Below are 20785 nucleotides of genomic sequence, written 5' to 3' on the forward strand. Positions count from 1 at the left end.
GGGAGTCAATGGGGGAGGGGGTAAAGAATGTATGGTATGTGTGGGCGCCAACAAAACGCGGGGTATGGGGAACGACAAATTGATACAATGTATTCATTTGCGTATTCACATGTATCTTTCATGGTAGTGACTAGTTATATGTTGATTGTCAAACATTGAAACGTGTTTTGTGTTCAGAATATTAATACTAGCCGTACTCAATATCAAGGTTATTTGATTATATCTTTAAACGCACCTCTATCGTATGCGCAATGGTTTGGTCTGTAGTAGGTGGGACTCAGGAGTGGTCAGCAGGACGTCGTAGATCAATGAACTGAACTGAGTTTTGATGCCTGGGTTGGACGACACTTTGGTGGGATTAAACCATATAACCTACGCAGTGTAGCCTATGTTAGGTAGCCTACAGATGTGACAACGCGGCAAGGACATTTGAATCAGGATCGAAAACGGAAATATCGGAGTTTATTTCTAACCCGGTCGATATGCGGATTTTTTCCAAATAAACCCACTGGCTTTTAATAAACGGGTCTGCATGTAGCTGACTTTTTTGGGGAAACAAGCTTTTTATCTCGGAATAACTGGAATAGACTATCCAGGATGATCTTTGCAAATACTGCCAACCCGTTGAAGAGCACATATCGGAAGCAGGTAGGCCAAAAAAGCCCTGGCTGGGATGGTCCAAAACGGTGCCATAAGTCCCTTGAACGCATCCAATTCGAATGTGCGTACGGCCCAGCTGTCTTATCACCTCAGTTAACACGGTCACGAGAAGCGACAGTCGTTATTATAGTGTTATAACACCGCTCACCTACAGTCAGGTTGCAAAGTGATGTAGTGTGACTGTCCGTAGCTCGCTACACTACATTTTGGTCAAGTATGTTCTGTGCATTAGTGTCCATTTTATAATATCGGCTTTGTCCTTGAATTAGCATTACAGAATAGCCTATCTAGCAGCTTTTATTGTATTAGGCCCTAATGGCTTATAACAACTATCATCCAAATAGATTGATTCCCTGAATAGGATAACATTTTTAACGTTCAGATACGCATCGAATTGCTCATTCAGAAGGTAACTAACTGATGAAGGAATAGACCTATATGATGTATGATATAATTACGCATTCATTTACTGGAGGACTGAGGGAGAGAAAGAGAGAGAGACCCTCCGTATGGTCCAGGTAACCCAGGTTAGGCCTATTGCTATAATAACATTGCGATAATGTTCACAAGAAGAATCACCTTATACACTGAACATACACCGTTTTATTTCCCCAGCTTTTCAAATGTAGGCCTACGATATTCTATCTCTACATCCCCAAGTCTTGGAGGAGAAACACCTTATTTCTTCAGCATGTTTTTAATGAAAATAGGCCGCGCAGGTCACACAAATGTATGGCATTTAAATTGTAGTTCAAATGTCCCATTTGTTCGATTCCTTGTAGGATTGAATAGAATAGCAATAGAACAGAGTAATAAAGAATAGAATAGTTATGATGATGCATAGCTACAGAAGGCACTGCAGGCCTACTACATCTTAGATTCCTTGTTGGTATTGTTAGAATAGAACATGCTCTGTATAGGCCGACTAGTGATACAGTAGGCCCTGCTCCACCACCTGAGTAGGTTCGGCCCGGTAGGCCTTCTAGTGAGTGGCGTGCTCAGCTTCTGCCTAATGTGGGTCAGTGTGCTGGAGTGAGCATGGGTGTTCATGCATCTATAATGAGCCTTTTCAGGTGTAGCTACTTATGCAGTGGTTCTGTACCACTACTCTGTTGTAGTTCACCACTGATTCAGCCGTCTAGTCCACAAGATGGAGGTGATTGCAATTTGTAGCTATATCCGCACTGAATGATTCCAATAGGCCCAATAATCAGGTAGTCATCTAAATTAGTTGGTTCTTCAGTCCTTCTTTACCACTCCACACTGTAGTTCACCACTGATTCCAACCTGGACTCAGGGGTAGACATAGTACATGTAAATCCGGGACACCCCAATTAGTATGATATGTTACGTTTCGTATGGTATGTATGCATTTGTGGATGTCCGTCTTCCATTTCGTATGATATGTTACTAATTACAATTCGTATGATATGTTACGAACTGCAGTTGGTATGATATGTTACGAATCTCCAGAACTTATGCTATGTTCCGAATTCCAACTTGTTGTGGCTAACGTTAGCTAGGTGGCTAATGTTAGCTAGGCTAGGAGTTAGGGTTAAGGTTAGGAGTTAGGTTAAAGAGTTAAGTTTAGCTAACATCCTAAGTAGTTGCAAAGTAGCTAAAAAGTAGTAAGTAGTTGCAAAATTGCTAATTAGCTAAAATGCACAAGTTGCCCGTGATGAAATTCGAACACGCAACCTTTGGGATGCTAGACGTACACGTTATACGCCCGATGCAGAAATCGTCGTGCCATTTCCTGATTGTAAAAAATCTAATAGTTAGCCCAATTTCAGTTTGTGACAAAATAAACTAGTATAGTGTAGAGAATCATTGTGCCATCTAAACCGCTGTGAAGTATTTTCCATAAGCAAATATATTGTTGTTTCAGCTGTTTGAAGCTGGTGTACAAAACCGAAAGTAAAAGATTCAAAAACAATACTTAAGAACGAGAATCATAGAAAACAGATCTACTGCTTCTTAGACTTGCATTCAAGTAGAATGATATATCTATAACTCACATTTCTATGTGAATTTGGTCGTGTCGCCCAAAAAGTGACATATTGCCACTTTAAGTAACCTTCTGTCTTATGTAACCATACCAAACTTAACCTATACTAATTTCAGTGCTCCCGATTTATGTTTACTAAATCAAATCACATTTTATTTGTCACATGCGCCGATTACAACCTTACCGTGAAATGGTTACTTACGAGCTTACTTACAACAATGCAGTTCAAGAAATAGAGTTAAGAAAATATTTACTAAATAAACTAAAGTAAAAAATAAAATAACAATAATGAGGCTATATACAGGAGTTACCAGTACCAAGTCAATGTGCGAGGGTGCAGGTTAGTCGAAGTAATTTGTACATGTAGGTAGGGGTAAAGTGACTATGCATAGATAATTAACAGCGAGTAGCAGCAGTGTAGAAACAAAGGGGGGTGTCAATGTAAATAGTCCAGATGGCCATTTGATTAATTGTTCAGCAGTCTTACAGTATGGCTTGGGGGTAGAAGCTGTTAAGGAGCCTTTTGGACAGAGACTTTGCACTCCGGTACCGCTTACCGTGCCGTAGCAGAGAGAACATTATGACTTGGGTGACTGGAGTCTTTGACAATTTTTCGTGTCTTCCTCTGACACCGCCTAGTATATAGGTCCTGGATGGCAGGAAGCTTAGCCCCAGTGATGTACTATGTTACGTCTAGTCTATGAGACCAGGCTGCTGATTCAACCATCTAGTCCACAAGATGGAGGTGATTGTGTGTAGATTCTGTCTGGTAGGCTTAGTAGATCTCCACCCGTAAAGATATCCATAGGCATAATCATCTGTTGTTTATCTGAATTAGTTATGCAACGGTTCTTACTTCTTCGCTTCGTCAAAGATTCTAGTCCACAAGATGGAGGTGATTATGTGTGCATTCTGTGGGTAGGCTTAAGATATCTCCATCCTAAACGATACCAGTAGTCCTAGCCCTAATTCAATGTGGTGGCCATCTTAATGTAATTTAGCTCACCATTTTGTTTTGGGAAATATGTTTTCAAATGGTGGAAGGCAGAACATGTTTTTTCTTAATTCACAGATGAATTGGTCTGCCGCATGCCATTCTAGATTTTCCTAGGGGGGCTTCTGCGGGGTTGGAGCTATTTTAATGAGTAAGAGGAAGGAAATGCCTTGCAGAGGAGGGCTCTGGTTTGCCTCAGAGAATGTGTGGTAGGTTCCCACTGACACACCAGACCAGACTGTAGTACTAGGAAGGAACCGTGATGGAAGGAGTGTAGACAGCACCCCACGCAAGAATGTCACCAGGGAAATAGCCTAGCGGCAGGTAGGCTAGTGGCAAGAGCATTTGGCCAGTAACCAAAAGGTTGTTAGTTTGAATCCCTGACCTGAAAGTGTGACAAGTCTGTTATTGTTCCTTTGAGCAAGGCACTTAACCCTAATTGCTGTGAATAATGGGGGAGTTGGGATATGCAAAACACACACATATTTCACACATATAAAGACAAACATAAGCACCCATTATTATTATAGCCTATAGTGCATTCTGCAATGCATAGACCTAGGGTGAGGATTTGTTCCTGACCATGTGACTACGAAAAACTCCTACCCCTATTCATCTCATTATATTTCACTGCCGACATTCTGGAGCTTGGTGAAATGGAAAAACTCCATGCTAGAAAATTCTAGAAAGAACAGTAGTGCTGAATGTCTTTTCACAGGCATAATGGGAAGCATGTCGTCCTAAAAAGTTAGACTTTTAAATCATCTGTCCAATAGGACATTCTTCCCAGAGTCTTGATGATCATCCAGGTGCTTTTTGGCAAACTTGAGTCAACTTTTTGGATGAGATGGGTCCAATTATCGCCGGTGAAAACCAAACACTGCATTCCACAGTAAGAACCTCATACCAACGGTCAAGCATGGTGGTTGTCGTGTGATGGTTTGGGAATGCTTTGCTGCCTCAGGACCTGGACAACTTGCCTTAATAGAAGGAACCATGAATTCTGCTCTGCATCAGAGAATTCTACAGGAGAATGTCAGGCCATCCGTCTGTGAGCTGAAACTGAAGTGCAGCTGGGTCATGCAGCAAGACAATGATCCAAAACACACAATCAAGTCTACATGAAAATGGTTAAAGTTTTGGAAGGGCCTAGTCAAAGTCCAAACCTTATCCCAAATTGAGATGTTATGGCAGGACTTGAAACGAGCAGTTCATGCTTGAAAACCCACATATCCTTGAGTTAAAGCAGTTCTGCATGCAAGAGTGGGCCAAACTTCCTCCACAGCGATGTGAGAGACAGATCGACAACTATAGGAAGCATTTGGTTGCATTCATTGCAGCTAAAAGTGGCACAACCAGTTATTGAGTGTAAGGGGCAATTACCTTTTCACACAGGGGAATTATTGGGTGTTGCATACTGCAACTTTGTTGAATAAATAAAATAAAAAAATATCTATATATTTCGTTATTTGTAAAACCAGGTTCCCTTTATCTAATATTAGGTTTTGGTTGAAGATCTGATAACATTTAGTATCAAAAATATACAAAAATAGAGAACATCAGAAAGGGGGCACATACTTTTTCATGGCACCGTGTATATATATAACACTGAACAAAAAATATAAACGCAACATGTAAAGTTTTGGTTCCATCATGAGCTGAAATAAAAGATCCCAGAAATGTTCCATACGCACAAAAATCAAATTTCTCAAAAATGTTGTGCACAAATGTGTTTACATCACTGTTAGTGAGCATTTCTCCTTTGCAAAGATAATCCATCGATCTGACAGGTGTGGCATATCAAGAAGCTAATTAAATAGCATGATCATTACACAGGTGCACCTTGTAATTTTGTCACACAACAACATGCTAAAAATGGCTCAAGTTCTGAGGGAGCGTGCAGTTGGCATGCTGACTGTAAGACCAGAGCTTTTGCCAGAGAATTGAATGTTCATTTCTCTACCATATACCGCCTCCAATGTCATTTTAGAGAATTTGGCAGTACATCCAACCGGCCTCACAACCGCAGACCACATGTAACGACGCCAGCCCAGGGCCTCCATATCCGACTTCTTCACCTGCGGGATCGACTGAGACCAGCCAGCCAGACAGCTGCTGAAACTGTGGGTTTTCACAATTGAAGAATTTCTGCACAAACTGTTAGAAACCGTCTCAGGGAAGCTCATCTGCATGCTCATCGTCCTCACCAGGGTCTTGACCTAAATGCAGTTTAGCATCGTAACCGATGGCCACTGGCACGCTGGAGAAGTGTGCTCTTCACAGATGAATAGCTGATGCACTAGCTCAACAGATTACACAATCTCACTACTACTGTCAGTTGTAGCAGGGCCGAATAGCGTGACTGGTGCTGTCAACTACTATATGCTCTCCAGTGGTGTAAAGAACGTAAGTAAAAATACGTTAAAGTACTACTTAAGTAGTTATACTTAACTAGTTATATTTTTGACTACTTTTACTTCACTACATTCCTAAAGAAAATAATGTACTTTTTACACAATACATTTTTCCTGACACCCAAAAGTACTACATTTTGAATGCTTAGCAGGACAGGAAAATGGTCCATTCACACATTTATCAAGGGGACATCCTTGGTCATCCCTACTGCCTCTGATCTGGCGGACTCACTAAACACACATGTTTCATTTGTATCTATCTGTACATTTTTAAAACAAGAAAATTGGGCTGTCTGGTTTTGCTTAATATAAGGAATTTGAAATGATTGACTATTGACACTTAAGTATATTTCAGCAATTACATTTACTTTTTGATACTTAAGTATATTTAAAACCAAATACATGTAGACTTTTACTCAAGTAGTATTTTACAGGGTGACTTTCACTTATACTTGAGTCATTTTCTATGAAGGTATCTTTACTTTTACTCAAGTATGACAATTGGGTACTTTTCCCACCACTGATGCCCTGGTGTTAGTGTTGGAGCTACAATGATATGCATGGACCTAATATGTGACTGTGTGTAACTCACAGTGTTACACACAGTTGATTAGGGCATGAGTCAAATAATGCACACACATACATTCTTGTTATCTCACTGCTGCACTCACACATTATATCACAATACAACATTAGAATGTCATCATGGTTTGGATGTCCAAAACCAGATGGGAAATTACGCGATAAGATGGCATAGACTGTTCTTGAAAAAACACATCATGATGTGTTTATAGTCTATGTGAAATAGAATCTCAGTCTCACGTCACCAGCTAAGAATGGCACGCGAGCCTGTCATGTCATAAGCTTCGGTTGATTCGGTTACGCTATAGACTAGCTTGGGGGTGTGGGTGGGGGGGGGCACTGTTTTGCCTTGCGTGTCAGGAAGCGGAAGCTAGGTATATAGCTGAGCCTTGTTGACAGTCTGTGCTCAGTGTGCCGTGGGTCTTATCAGCTACCTGCGTCTCACCTCGAGTAAAAGCATGAAAAACATCATGATACTGTGTACGTTTCCTAGATTCCCAGATGTATTTTCTGGGTGTGGCACAAAGGCCACTGGAGGCCATGTTTCATATTTCCGTAGGCAAGGGACACCAGTTTGTCTCTGTGTGTGTTTGTGTGTCTGTGTACGTGAGGGTGTGTGTGTCTGTGTACGTGAGGGTGTGTGTTGTCTGTGTGTCTGTGTACGTGAGGGTGTGTGTGTCTGTGTGTGGGTGTGTCTTTGTCCGCGTGCATATATGTGTGTGTTTTTGCCTGCTTACTGGTGTGTGTGTTAAGTCAGTGGCATTGTGTGTACCCGATGTCCTCTCTTGTCTCTTACCTGTGTAAATATCATATAACTACAAATGTGTCTGAGTTGAAACTCGTCTCTAGTCTGTCCAGGATTTCCTTTTCTTTCCTGGTTGAGGCACAGACACCGCTGTTAACGGAGGACAACAGAGTGACCGTGTGTTTACTGTGTACCCGACAGTGTCTTGTCTCTTCCTTGCAGTCGTACCCCATGGCCCCAGCCAGCCCCAGCACGGTGAGCACCAGCAGCAACAGCAGCACCACAGGATGGGACCAGCTCAGCAAAACGAACCTGTACATCCGCGGCCTGCCTCCAGCAACCACTGACCTGGACCTGGTCAAGCTCTGCCAGCCGTGAGTACTGCTCAGTACACACACACTCGTAGGCATACATACATGTGTATAAACATGAACATGAAAGCGCGCGCACACACACACATTTTGAACCAGAATCGTTACCACATTGACTTCTGGGAATGATGCCTTGCCTGAATGTGCAGTTTGACTAATTCCTACAATGTATGTCTGTCACCTTGTCCACCTCCTCCCTCTCTCGCTCTCGCTCTCTCTCTCTTTCCGTATCTCTTTTATGCAGGCACGCACGCACGCACGCACGCACGCACGCACACACACACACACACACAAACACACACACACACACACTCACACGTACAAACATGAAAACTTACACACACAGACACACACACACACACAAGTCTACACAAGCACTGACTGACTTACACACAGTATTATGATGAATTAGAACAGCTTGTTCCAGCTATATATGCCAATACCATATTCATGTGGACCATGCATGAACCAAGCATAGAGGCCACTAGCTAGCACCCCTCCAACCAACTAAACCATGGGAACTGTGTTTACATGATACTGTATCTGTAGAGACGAGAGATTAGGGAACGTGACTGTTTTCTACAGTATTGGGATTGGTGAATGCAGCAATTGTCATGTTTGGTTGGGTTTGTCTCTGTGCGCCTCTGGCCTCCGCTGGACCACAAGCATATGGAGCGAAGCATTCAACCATGTTACCAGGGGCAACAGCCGCTGTTGCTGTGTTGTTTGCTTGTGTTTTGCTCCCAACGGTGGTGGCCTGCTCGCCGGCACAAAGCAGGAATGAATGAGCCTTTCATTGCAACCAGGCTAATGTTAGCCAAGCGTTTAGTTCAACCAAAGCATGATGCACGTCCTTAAAATACCAGTTCCACAAAACGGCTTGGCATCCTTTCAACTCGGGTATTTCTGTCTGAGTCTGAGCATAGTTTATGACACAGGCTGTTTTTCAAGTACTGTAACATGGAGTGTTGACATGAACAAATAGTTAGGCTATGCTAGGCATCTATTGTTTTCTCTTTGGACTAACGTCAGGCTGCTCTTTGACATAATGTGGGCTGTTGTAGCAATGTTTGTTGTCTCTTTATATATCTACATCCCACCACACATATTTGACATATTATGGATGTTTGTAGCTAGGTTCCTGTGTGGGGAGTCAATTTGTTATTTTTTACACTGCCCAAAGCTTTCAGAGTTTTATACATATATTTGTATGCTACTGTGTAAATACTGCAATGTGTGATCGCAATGGATTGCGTTAACCTCTTGTCTTTAGTCTGTTGTAATTATTGACGTCATTCAGTGACTCGGCAGAAGTGCCTTTTAGTATGCCAGTTAGTATGGGGGTTTAATTCGGTTAAAGACACAATGTGGTTAAAGACACAATGAGGAATTGATTCTCTTAAATGAGTCTACTGAAATAACATGGTGTGCTGTGTGGTCATAAGGCTTAATATGTTCCCTCCAAGCCTCACCACCCGGTTGCCTCACCCGGCTTAAATGGCTGCCTTCTTCTCAGCGATGATGTCATGCGTTCTTGTGCAAGCCTAGCGTTCTGACTCCCGGCCCTTGTTGTAGAAGTTTAGCAGTAGAGCGACACTCTGTCTGCGATATAGGGCATACAGTATTTTTTTAATGGATTCATATATTTGAAGCTAAAATGACCCCCCCCCCCCCCCAGCAAGTGGTTGAAATGACGTAACTACAACCATATGTGGGTTGTAAACTGATTGTATTGACATCATTTCAACCAGCTTTAACCATTGAGCTTTCATAACACATACTGTACCAAATAGAGAGGATCAGTAGATTGAAATATAGTTTGACATTTAAAACAATAATGTGTGCATATTGTAGTGATAATCAATACAGTTAAAGGATAAAAGAGCAACATCCTGTTATTAACATTCGATTCTTCTCGTGTTCATAGATACGGCAAGATCGTATCGGCAAAGGCTATCCTCGATAAAACAACCAACAAATGTAAAGGTCAGTATCACGTATGCTAATATTTATCTCCTTTTCTCCAATATATCGAAACAAATGATACATTTTACGGTTGTCAGATAGTATCACACACTGGTATGCTACTAAGCAAATGCATTTGCAATGTAATGTAAAGCAAACTAATATTACGTTGTAGTACTGTATATGACGGTTGTTTCTGTGCTCCTCCAACTCCAGGGTATGGGTTTGTGGACTTTGACAGCCCTGCATCAGCCCAGAAGACGGTCCATGCCCTAAAGACCAGTGGGATACAAGCCCAGATGGCTAAGGTGAGAGGAACTCTGTGTTCTTCTGTTAGCAGAACAACAGACTGTCTGTCTCGTAGCACAGCAACTACTAATTAATGTGCTCTGGGATAGGATACTCCTGGTTAGCATTTTATGCTATGTTATGAGTTAGCATGTTATGCTAATGTTCCATTCCATGTCTCTGTTTTGTAAATTACAATGACAGATTATTTGGAGCAGTGGACTGTGCGTGTGCATTTAACTGTGTGCGTGTGCATTTAACTGTGCGTGTGTGTGTTTGTGTGTGCAATGTACATGTGCGTGTGTGTGTGTGTGTGTGTGTGTGTATGTGTATGTTTGTGTGTGTGTGTAAAGCAGAGCAGCAGAGTCAGTCACATGACCCCAGCTGACTGGCTGGCTGTTCAGGCGGTGACCCTATTCACGTTCTCAAATGAAGCCAGATGTCCTCCCTTCCCTCTCCCGCTCGCTGCCAAAAAACAGTCGGTCCACATGCACGCACAGAACAGGACGGACAGATTTCTGCTGCTATGCAAATATTATGACTGTCTCGTGGCACACAGCAACTACTAATTAATGTGCTCTGGTTATGATACTCCCAGGTAGAATTTCATGCTGTGTTATCAGTTAGCATGCTATGCTAACGTTCCATGTCCAATTACTGATGTTATGCTTATTAGTTTGAATACTTCTTTGGTGAAATAGGGTGGTCTTTTTTTCAACCTCGGCCTATGATTTGAACCTCTTCTCCAGTGGTGGAAAAAGTCCCCAATTGTCATACTTGAGTAAAAAATAAAGATACCTTAATTAATAGAAAATGACTGAAGTAAAAGTGAATGTCACCCGGTAAAATTCTACTTTAGTAAAAGTATAAACGAATTTGGTTTAAAATATACGTAAGTATCAAAAATAAATGTAATTGCTAAAATATAGTTAAGTATCAAAAGTAAAAGTACAAGTATAAGTCATTTCAAATTCCTTATATTAAGCATACTAGACGGCACCATTTTCTTGTTTTCTTACATTTACGGATAGTCAGGGGCACACTCCAACATTCAGACATAATTTACAAACAAAGCATGTGTGTTTAATGAGTCCACCAGGTTCAGAGGCAGATGGCATGTTTTGTTGATAAGTGTGTGAATTTGACCATTTCCCTGTCCTGCTAAGCTTTCAAAATGTACTTTTGGGTGTCAAGGAAAATGTAAGGAGTAAAAAGTACAATATTTTTTATATAAGTACTTTAACACTGCTCTCCTCCTCCCAGTTTCACCGGTTTCACTTTTCCATATATATTTCTCTCTGTCAGCGCATTTCTGCTATCTCTCTTTCTCTCTCTCAGGGGACCTGTGTCTAGCTAGCTCCTGTATTTCTGCCGAGGCCAGCAGAACACAGTGTGCCTTTATGGTAGCTGCATAACTGTACTGCTCAGCTGTTGAGCTCGTAATGGTAAAGATGGGAGAACTGAACCAGGTGTTAAATCTATGGAGAGGATGCGTAGAAAATAGAAAAAGAGACCAATCGCCATAATGAGCAAATCAAGGGCCATAGAAACTCAAGTCCTTGATAACGCATTTACAGAGTTGTTGACTGAAGACCCCTCATGACCTGGACGTGACCGTCACTAAGGCAACACACAACCCTAGCTGACTCATGTTCAGTTGTGTTCTTTTGTTGTTGTTATGGCTTGGATATCCTGGCTTGGATATCATCACAGACTCAAATTGTGTCAACGCATCATTTTAATCAGAGTGAAATGTCCATGTGGTTGTCCTCGAGTGCTATTGTGGTTTAAGTTGGTGTTGCCGTCCAAATTACCGTAGATTCTTTGGAGGGAAAGGATCCTGATACCTCTCGGTTCATTTCTCTGTCCCTCTCTCTAAGCAGCAACAGGAGCAGGACCCCACCAACCTGTACATCTCCAACCTGCCTGTGTCTGTAGACGAGCAAGAGCTGGAGGGGCTGCTGAGGCCTTTTGGACAGGTCATCTCCACCCGCGTCCTCAGAGACTACAGCGGGGCCAGCAGAGGGGTCGGCTTCGCCAGGTGAGAACATCTCAATGCTCAGTAACAGTTTGACGGACGTCGGTAACTCGAAGGGTTGTGGGTTCAAATCCTGCTACTTTTTCTAATTTCGGTCCCATTGATTCATGTGTGACTTGTGTCTACTATTCTCAGGATGGAGTCCAAGGAGATGTGTAACTCAGTCATAGCCCACTTCAATGGGAAGTTTATCAAGACAGCGCCTGGAACTATGGGTAAGGTCTATTTTCTCTTATTCTCTCTCATGCTTTGGGCTGCGATGCTCACTTTTTGGTTTCGCTAATGGTGAGGATGATGTGTTTTTTCCCTCTCCAGCTCCCTCTGAGCCCCTGCTGTGTAAGTTTGCCGATGGTCAGAGGAAGAGGCACAGCCACAGTCCATACATCCCCAGCGGTCGGACATGGCCCAGAGAGGGAGAGCTCAGACTTGTAAGTGCCTCTCTGTCCGTCCCATCTGTCTGGATGTCTCTGTGGGAGGACCAACAACTGCACGTTTTCTCTCCCTGCCAGACTAATAAAGGGCATTTTAAGAATAAAATGCATGACCTCATTTCTAGTGTTGACTGACTTGCCAAGGGCCCAGTGTTAATCCTATCCTGAGAGACCAGTTCATTAGAGCAGGGTTTCATTAACTTTTTCACCCGGGTCCCCCTTCCAGCATTCGGGACTCCCCCCCTCCCCACCGGCAGTTGAGCACACACACCTTGTCTATTTCTATAGGCACAAGAACTGTTCATGACTAGTGGAGTAAAGTACTTAAGTAAAAATACTTTAAAGTACTACTTATCTGTAGTTTACTATTATTATTTTTGACAACTACTTTTACTTCACTACATTCCTAAAGAAAATAATGTACTTATTACCCCATACATTTTCCCTGACACCCAAAAGTACTCGTTACATTTCGAATGCTTAGCATGACAGTAAAATGGTCAAATTCACGCACTTATCAAGAGAACATCCCTGGTCATCCATACTGCGTCTGATCTGGCAGACTCACTAAACACACATGCTTCGTTTGAGTGTTGGAGTGTGCCCCTAGCTATCCAAAAACTAGAAAAGGGTGCTGTCCGGTTTGCTTAATAAAAGGAATTTGAAAATATTTATACTTTTACTTTTGTACTTAAGTATATTTGAGCAATTACATTTACTATTGATACTAGTATATTTAAAACCAAATACTTTTGGACTTTTACTCAAGTAGTATTTTACTGGGTGACTTTTACTTTTACTTGAGTCATTTTCTATGAAGGTATCTTTACTTTTACTCAAGTATGACTATTGGGTACTTTTTCCACCTCTTCTTGGTGGACTGCATTTTGCAGGTTTAAAGCTTATTTTCTGCAGTTCTACACAATTCTATCGTTTGCCCCCCCCCCCCCTGCCGACCCCAGGGGGGCACGCCCCACAGTTTAAGGAACCACTGCATAGCCCATTACAGATCACGGTACTGATTTAATGGTTGGTATTGTGATGCTAATGTGACGGTTAGATGATAAAGATCTGGCTTTGTGTGATGGTTCTGTTTTGTCCAACCAGGGCGGGATGACTCTCACCTACGACCCCACCTCAGCTGCTATGCAGAACGGCTATTATGCCTCTCCCTACACCCTAACGGCCAATAGAATGATGGCTCAGCAAGCCATGTCCCCCTACATGTCTCCTGTCACCTCCTACCAGGTAGGCACATCATTTATCCTGGAGTTAATTCAATATAAAGGATCAAAAGATGATAGTCGCTTTGGATGAGAGTGCCTGCTAAATGACTAAAATGTAAATGTTATGTAAATATGAAGAATGTGGCATGAGGTTAACCCTACCCTTTCATGCGGCAGATACAGAATCCTTCCTGGATGGCCCACCAGCCTTACATCATGCAACACCCGGTAAGAGAAATGAAATGTCTTTCTTACTCCACACACACAGTGCTAGAAAATATGTGTCAGACCATTTTGCCACAAATAGAGTACTACCCTACCCTGGTACAAAACACACAGTGAAAGAAACTAATTCTTACTCAATTCATAATGCTATGCATGTAGACTACAGACATACTGCAAGTAAACATTTAATTGGACAATTTATACCATGCGTATCTCATACATACGACTAATAATACAGTTAGTCGGCTACTTCCCATATACAAAAACATAGTGAAAAAAATAGTTAAATATATATCCAGGGGCGCAACTTCGGTTTTAGAAGTGGGGGGACATATACACTACCGGTCAAAAGTTTTAGAACACCTACTCATTCAAGGGTTTTTCTTTATTTTTACTATTTTCTACATTCTAGAATAATAGTGAAGACATCAAAACTATGAAATAACACATATGGAATCATGTAGTAACCAAAAAAGTGTTAAACAAATCAAAATATATTTTATATTTGAGATTCTTCAAATAGCCACCCTTTGCCTTGATGACAGCTTTGCACACTCTTGGCATTCTCTCAACCAGCTTCATGAGGTAGTCACCTGAAATGCATTTCAATTAACAGGTGTGCCTTGTTAAAAGTCATATTCGCCCCTGTATATATCTTATTCCGCTGATAGTATTTGTTGAGAGGCTGACATATGACATGTTACCTCAGTTACAAATACCCTGATTCAAAACCAGAATGTGTTACTTTAATCAGCGAGTTCTGCTGACGCTGCAGAATAAACACCCCCAAAATCTGTGTGGGAAGAGAACAGAACAAAACAGAGCCGAGCCCGAGCCCAGTTCTGGGAACCGGAACATTCCCTCATATTTCAGTGAGTGCGGAACAAATCAATTGTTTTGATTAGTATTTAAAGGGGAACCTCCCCTGGTGAGTTTAAGCTCTTGAGCTCTTTTCCTTTTATCATCTGGATGTGACACGGTGGATTAAGGTTGCGTCTGAATTTGCACCCTATTCCCTATATAGTGCACTACTTTTGACCAGAGCCTGAGACAAAAGCAGAGAGCTCTCTTTTCCTGTAGCTAACTGACTCTGGACTCTGGTCAAAAGTTGTGCACTATGTAGGGAACAGGGCAGGGGTATTCAACTCTTATCCTACTAGATCCAGAGCCTGCTGGTTGTATGTTCTGCCTAATAATTATTTGTACCCACCTGGTGTCCCAGGTCTAGATCAGTCCCTGATTAGAGGGGAACAATGAAAAATGGTCCAGAGTTGAGTTTGAGGGAAAAGGGTGTAATTTGGGACCGAGATACATCTGTGCCTCTCTGGCCTCTAGTTCTCTGCTCCCACTGCTGTATGGAGCCAACAGGAAATGCCTGCAGCAGACACGGTCTTATGACAGAACGATTTGCATCTCTCAGCAGATGGTTTCAAGTAGAACAAGTGTCTGTGTCTGTTTCCCCCCATTTTGAGAAGGAAATGGTACATTCCCTCAAGGACTTTTGGCTTATACGGATGGCCTTGAGGCCTAAAAAATATGTATTTTTGGGGGGTGCTGAGCTTGTCTGATTAATCGAACTAACTTGAAGTCACAAGTTACACTTGGTTGGTGCTGAGCGATTAGTGCTTCTTGAGATTGTTTCAGTTTCTGTTAGATTATTACAAAATAATCACGGTTTTATTTTTATTTATTTTTTATTTATTTTTTACATTAAATGCACTATGCAGTATGTGGGTTGAATACTGTAACAACACAGAATATAACTATTATTGATGGTAGTGACTGACCATTACTGCTTATCACTTATTAACCATAATTTATTCACATTACTATAGTTTAATAAAATTCTTTATTTGATGACTTTATTCTTTTATTCCAAGTCATTATATCATCTCTATAAAGCTGCTGCCAATATTGTCTGACAAAATTACTATTTTAGTAGTTCTTCAAAGTAAATAAGGCATACTTTTATGACTGCTGAAAACCAACTATCAATCACTTAGATCCTGCATTTTCAAGCTCGCAAAGCAACTCCGTTCCATCCCTCTCGTTCTCTGTTCTCTGTCTCCATGTCTGCGCCGCACAGATCGGACAAGTTTAAACTGGGCACACAATGGATTATGGTCATTGTAGTTAATTATCATGTTTTCTTCGCTAAACTATGTAGAATATTGGCCTGTTTGAAACTGCAACTCCCTACTATATTGCACAATTCAGGCTTGATCTGATTTATCTCTACAGAATCTGCACATCAAGGTCACCAAAACAAAATGAACAAAATGGAATTAAAATAATTGAACCGATGTCGGTCAATTAGTTGTTTCAATTTTTTTTTAAATAACCAACATTTGTTAGGCTTGTTAATGTAATTAAGTGTAACCAGTCCCTGTTCAGCTCTGTACCGAATCAGTGTTATGAATAAGTTATTACAGTTAAACCTAACCACAAATTCCAATCATTTTAAAGCCAGATATTTTTGTCTGCAGACCTTCCATTGATCCTCAATGGATTTGAGTATGAGGATGACCTTGTATTGATTCTAGAATTATTATCTTTCTCTATCTCTCTCTCTCTTTCTCTCTCTCTGCTACAGCAGGCTGTAATGTCGCCCTCTGTGGACCACACCATGACAATGCAGCCCACCGCAGTCATGACACAGCAGATGGGCCATCTCTCATTGGGCAGCAGTGGAGCGGTGAGGGGGATTCTGGGAAGGGGGAGGTGCAATTTAGTTAGTCTCATTTTACCTGATGCAAACTCAGATCTAAAGTGCACAGAGGCTAAGGAATAGGTGGTGGTTTGGGATTGGGTGAAAATGAGTTGGCTAACTTCTGAGGGTTACAGTATCTCTTAAATCACGATTTGAGCTAATCTAATATATTGTTGTTTTCCTTGTGACAGCAGTATATTTCAGCCAACGCTGCAGTCCAGGCAGCCTATATGCCTCAGTACGCCCACATGCAGCAGACAGCCGTAAGTTCCGAGGTTTGTCTTTGCCATCTCATCGTGTTGATCTCCTCTCATTCATCCATGTCTCATCATGAGTACAGCCATTTTACATACAATCTTTACATCCCATGCCATTACTTACTTGATGGTGCTAATACCAGATATTAAGATGTGAAGTTACACAGTTTTTCCCTCTTCAGGAAAATGGTTCACAGCAACAAGTGGATTCGTCCAACAATTCGTCTCCCTACAGTCAACAGAGCAAGTAACGATAAGGTACGTCCTTCCTTATGAGTCCCTATATGAGATGGAAGTGATAGTTTTAATTGTACTGTAGCACTGCTCATAGTAGGAGTAGTGATCCTGATTGTGTTGTGTATTGTCAGGTGACTTCTGTGAGCAGTAATGGAAGCTGTGGGCGCTGACTCATGATGTCACAGTCACAGCCTCTCCTGATTGGACCAGACCAGACTTCAGTAAGAACTCTTTTGCACAGCTTCAACCAAACAACTGTGTATGATGGAACCAACAGCAATGATACTATGGTGTGTAAAACGAAGACAGAGGTGTAAAAATGGACAAAACCAACAATTATTCCCCCCCTTCAAAACAGGAAAAAATGTTTTATTTTGATAAACGAAAAGACGTGTATTTTTTACCACGGATTCTCCAAGTGGATGCAATGGGACAAGTAGCCTACAGAGTGATGTTAAAAGATGCATGAGATTGATTCTTTTTTTTGTGGAATCTTTTGACTTAAGGGAAAAGAGATTTCCAATGGGTTTTATAGGTAGTTTATTAGCCAAGATATATGATGAAAAAAATGTTGCTTGCAAAAAGTGTTCACTTGGTGAGGTGTTACTGGTTTTTATTTTTGGTCTTTATAAGATATTACCATTCAATTAGGCTTTTAGGGTTAATGTCTGACATGATTTTCTGTATCAGATTAAATATGTAGAATTGGCCATTTGGCAGCTGTCAATCAATCTATGAATAGAGAACTGATAAAGAAGCAGATGTTTTGCCAAATAGATGATGGGTTGGATAATGTGCCTTCCGCTAACATCATAATAGTCATTTTACATAGCCTGGCAGAATCCAAACTGATTCCCTGACGTTTCACTGTTTCACTTCATGGTGATCACAGTATTCAGCCTGGTCTAACCAGGCTACATTAAAAAGAACAGCCACTCTTAATTAGAACTACTGTCAGTCCATAGTAAGGTCTCTTTAGACTTTGACAGTGTAGGTGTCTTGTTTTGTCATATTTCACACACAGCCAGGGATGTTGACCTCCATCAAATGCTACACATACTGATCTCATCTCCCTAATTAAGACAATATAGCCTACAATTGAAATAAAAAACACAAATAGATCTAAAAAGAAATGCAAGCTGGAAATTGTAAGGTAACGTCAAGGCGGTTACATTTTTTTCTCTGATATTTTTTACTTCAACAGATACAGTAATATTAATAGAAAATGCTTAACTTTAATGATGAAATTACAATCTGTTTTACTTTACGCTAAATTGACGGGGTTGTCTTTAAAGAAAATTAAACTTTTTGCTCTAATGGTTATCTTGACCATGTGTGGTCATGTGTGACTGGTTTTATCTACCTCAGAGTTCTGTCTGGGCTGGTATGGCTGGGTTTGCAGGTCCAGCCCGCTTCACCAGAGAAGAACACAAAAGCTGCGGACCAAATCGCACCCTTTTCTTTATGTAGTGCATTACTTTTGACCCATAGGCTTTTCACATAGGGCTATGTTCAAAACATAGACTTAGATAGACATCACATCATTGTATTTATCACATTATGCCGTCTTGTGAGAGCACGGGCAGCTCCATTGAAGCCATCTCCATTTTGAAGTACATTTCTTCTAATACTTCTGAGTTGGTAAACAAACTGAAAGGGTGCACACTGCCATCTAGAATGTGTTGTTCTGAACAGGTATAAAGATAAGGTTGGTGACATACTGCCACCTGTAGTTATGGAATATTTACTCATGAGTATAATTCATTGGCTGATACCTCTGGTGACCTGGATGGAATGATATGATCCTTCCTTAAAGGGATACTTCGCGATTTTGGCAGGGATGCCCTTTATCTACTAGCATGCTATCAGATACCCATAGACTTCCAGTCATTGCGCTAACACTAGTTAGCATTGGCTCACGAAACTACCTCTAACTTCAATGATACTGGACACAGAGACATAAAAATGGTATCCACAAATTCATTTGACTCTGGAGAAGTAGATAAAGGGCCTCATTGCCAAAATCCTGAAGTATCCCTTTAACCCATTGGAAGTCCCACCCAGTTGACTACTTCAAAATGGGGAAAGTCCTCAATGGCGCTGCCAAGCCAATAGGCTTCTGGGCACTAGAGTCCTCTATGTATCTCTATGGGTCAAAAGCGTTGCACTCTAAAGGAAATAGGGTGTGATTTGGGACACATCCAAAGCCAAGCTCAGGAGCTGGCCAATAGCAATTTTTACAATTCCTCCTCCTACCACTCTGTCCTCAAATAAAGAAACATTCTGTTTTGTTTAGTATCATGCTGAATCTTGTTTTTGTTGTGTTTTTCCGATATGAACATTGTTACAGGTAGAATGTGGTTTTAGCTCCGCCTTAGTTTTGTAGTCTCTTAAAAGAAAAACAAAGTGCTGCTTGTCGAACAGAGGTTCCAATAGGCTGGGGAATGAGGCGATTTTTTTTTTTAATAAAAGAGGAATGCGAACCCACCACGTGGTAGTGTAGGCGGCTAGACTTGATCTGTTCTTCCCTTGAAACACACACACACCTTCGCTGTATGGGACTTTGTGTTGGCAGTTCATGTGGTGAGGGGGTTGCGGAAGTCTGAAAGATGGAAGTTTAAATTGCAACCATTTGTATTTGTAGTCTTGCACAGCTAGCGATGTCTGAACCAAGCGCAATTCTGTGTCTGGGTCAATAGGCTAGTTGTACAGCAAATTCAACCAACACTTGTGTGATATAGACTGGCTGATGACGATAAATAAAATGAAATAGTAGTAATTTATGCAGAAAGATAGATTTTTTTGTTTTACATGTCCGGGTGATGATGCTGCTGGGAATCATCAGTTAGAAAAGAAAAATACGCTCATTTTGTATTTTTGTTTCCTTATGTATGTTACAGCCATTGTTTCACCAGATTGTTCTACCAATCTTATCCTTGTGCTTTCCTTTATAAAAACATTTGAATAAAAACCCACCATGAATCAGCCCTATGAGGTGAGTTTGTTTTGTCATTAATGCCTCATATTTTATTTGTTGATTTATTTGTTTACTAAATCTTAACTGAAGCCCGCCCTGTGCAACTGGGTCCTGGACTTCCTGATGGGCCGTCCCCAGGTGGTGAAGGTAGGAAACAACACCTCCACTACGCAGATCCTCAACACAGGTGCCCCACAAGGGTGCATGCTCAGCCCCCTCCTGCACCCCCTGTTCACCCATGACTGCGTCAGTTATCGAGTTTGCAGACGACACAACACGCCTGGTATGGCAACTGCACCGCCCGAACCGCAGGGCTCTCCAGAGGGTGGTGCGATCTGCCCAACACATCACCAGGGGCACACTGCCTGCCCTCCAGGACATATACAGCACCCGATGTCACAGGAAGTCCCAAAGAATCATCAAGGACATGAATCACCTGAGCCACGGCCTGTTGACCCCGCTATCATCCAGAAGGCGAGGTCAGTACAGGTGCATTAAAGCTTGGACTGAGAGACTGAAAAACAGCTTCTATCTCAAGGCCATCAGACTGTTAAAGATACATCACTCGCCGGCCTCCACCCAGTACCCTGCCCTGAACTTAGTCACTGTCACTAGCCGGCTACCACCCGGTTACTCAACCCTGCACCTTAGAGGCTG

At 41.6% G+C, this 20785-nt stretch overlaps 1 protein-coding gene across 9 annotated transcripts; it reads left to right on the forward strand.

Moving 5' to 3' along the window:
• Positions 1-252: 252 nt before the first annotated feature.
• On the forward strand, positions 253-20136 carry LOC129859609 (RNA-binding motif, single-stranded-interacting protein 1-like). Of its 9 annotated transcripts, none has more exons than XM_055929602.1 (13): positions 253-648; positions 7626-7777; positions 9702-9760; positions 9956-10047; positions 11908-12068; positions 12201-12280; positions 12381-12493; positions 13604-13744; positions 13900-13950; positions 16544-16642; positions 16849-16932; positions 17097-17172; positions 17283-20136. In XM_055929602.1, exons 1-12 carry the CDS (start codon positions 598-600, stop codon positions 17163-17165), a joined length of 1152 nt encoding a protein of 383 aa, XP_055785577.1. In that variant the 5' UTR covers positions 253-597; the 3' UTR covers positions 17166-17172; positions 17283-20136. The 9 variants fall into 9 exon arrangements, with proteins under 9 accessions (XP_055785577.1, XP_055785574.1, XP_055785576.1 ...); XM_055929599.1 differs by having other exon boundaries at positions 257-648; positions 16541-16642; XM_055929601.1 differs by having other exon boundaries at positions 258-648; positions 16541-16642; positions 16852-16932.
• The last annotated feature ends 649 nt before the right edge of the window (positions 20137-20785 follow it).

Source organism: Salvelinus fontinalis, chromosome 7, assembly GCF_029448725.1.
Source record: "Salvelinus fontinalis isolate EN_2023a chromosome 7, ASM2944872v1, whole genome shotgun sequence".
NCBI lineage: Eukaryota > Metazoa > Chordata > Actinopteri > Salmoniformes > Salmonidae > Salvelinus > Salvelinus fontinalis.

What these genes read in the sequence shown, in the direction of transcription:
- LOC129859609 (XM_055929599.1), top strand. Translation starts at nt 598, where the DNA reads ATGATCTTTGCAAATACTGCCAACCCGTTGAAGAGCACATATCGGAAG. An exon ending in CTGGTCAAGCTCTGCCAGCC is followed by an intron (nt 7,778 to 9,701) that starts GTGAGTACTGCT and finishes TCGTGTTCATAG; the next exon opens with ATACGGCAAGATCGTATCGG. An exon ending in AACAACCAACAAATGTAAAG is followed by an intron (nt 9,761 to 9,955) that starts GTCAGTATCACG and finishes CTCCAACTCCAG; the next exon opens with GGTATGGGTTTGTGGACTTT.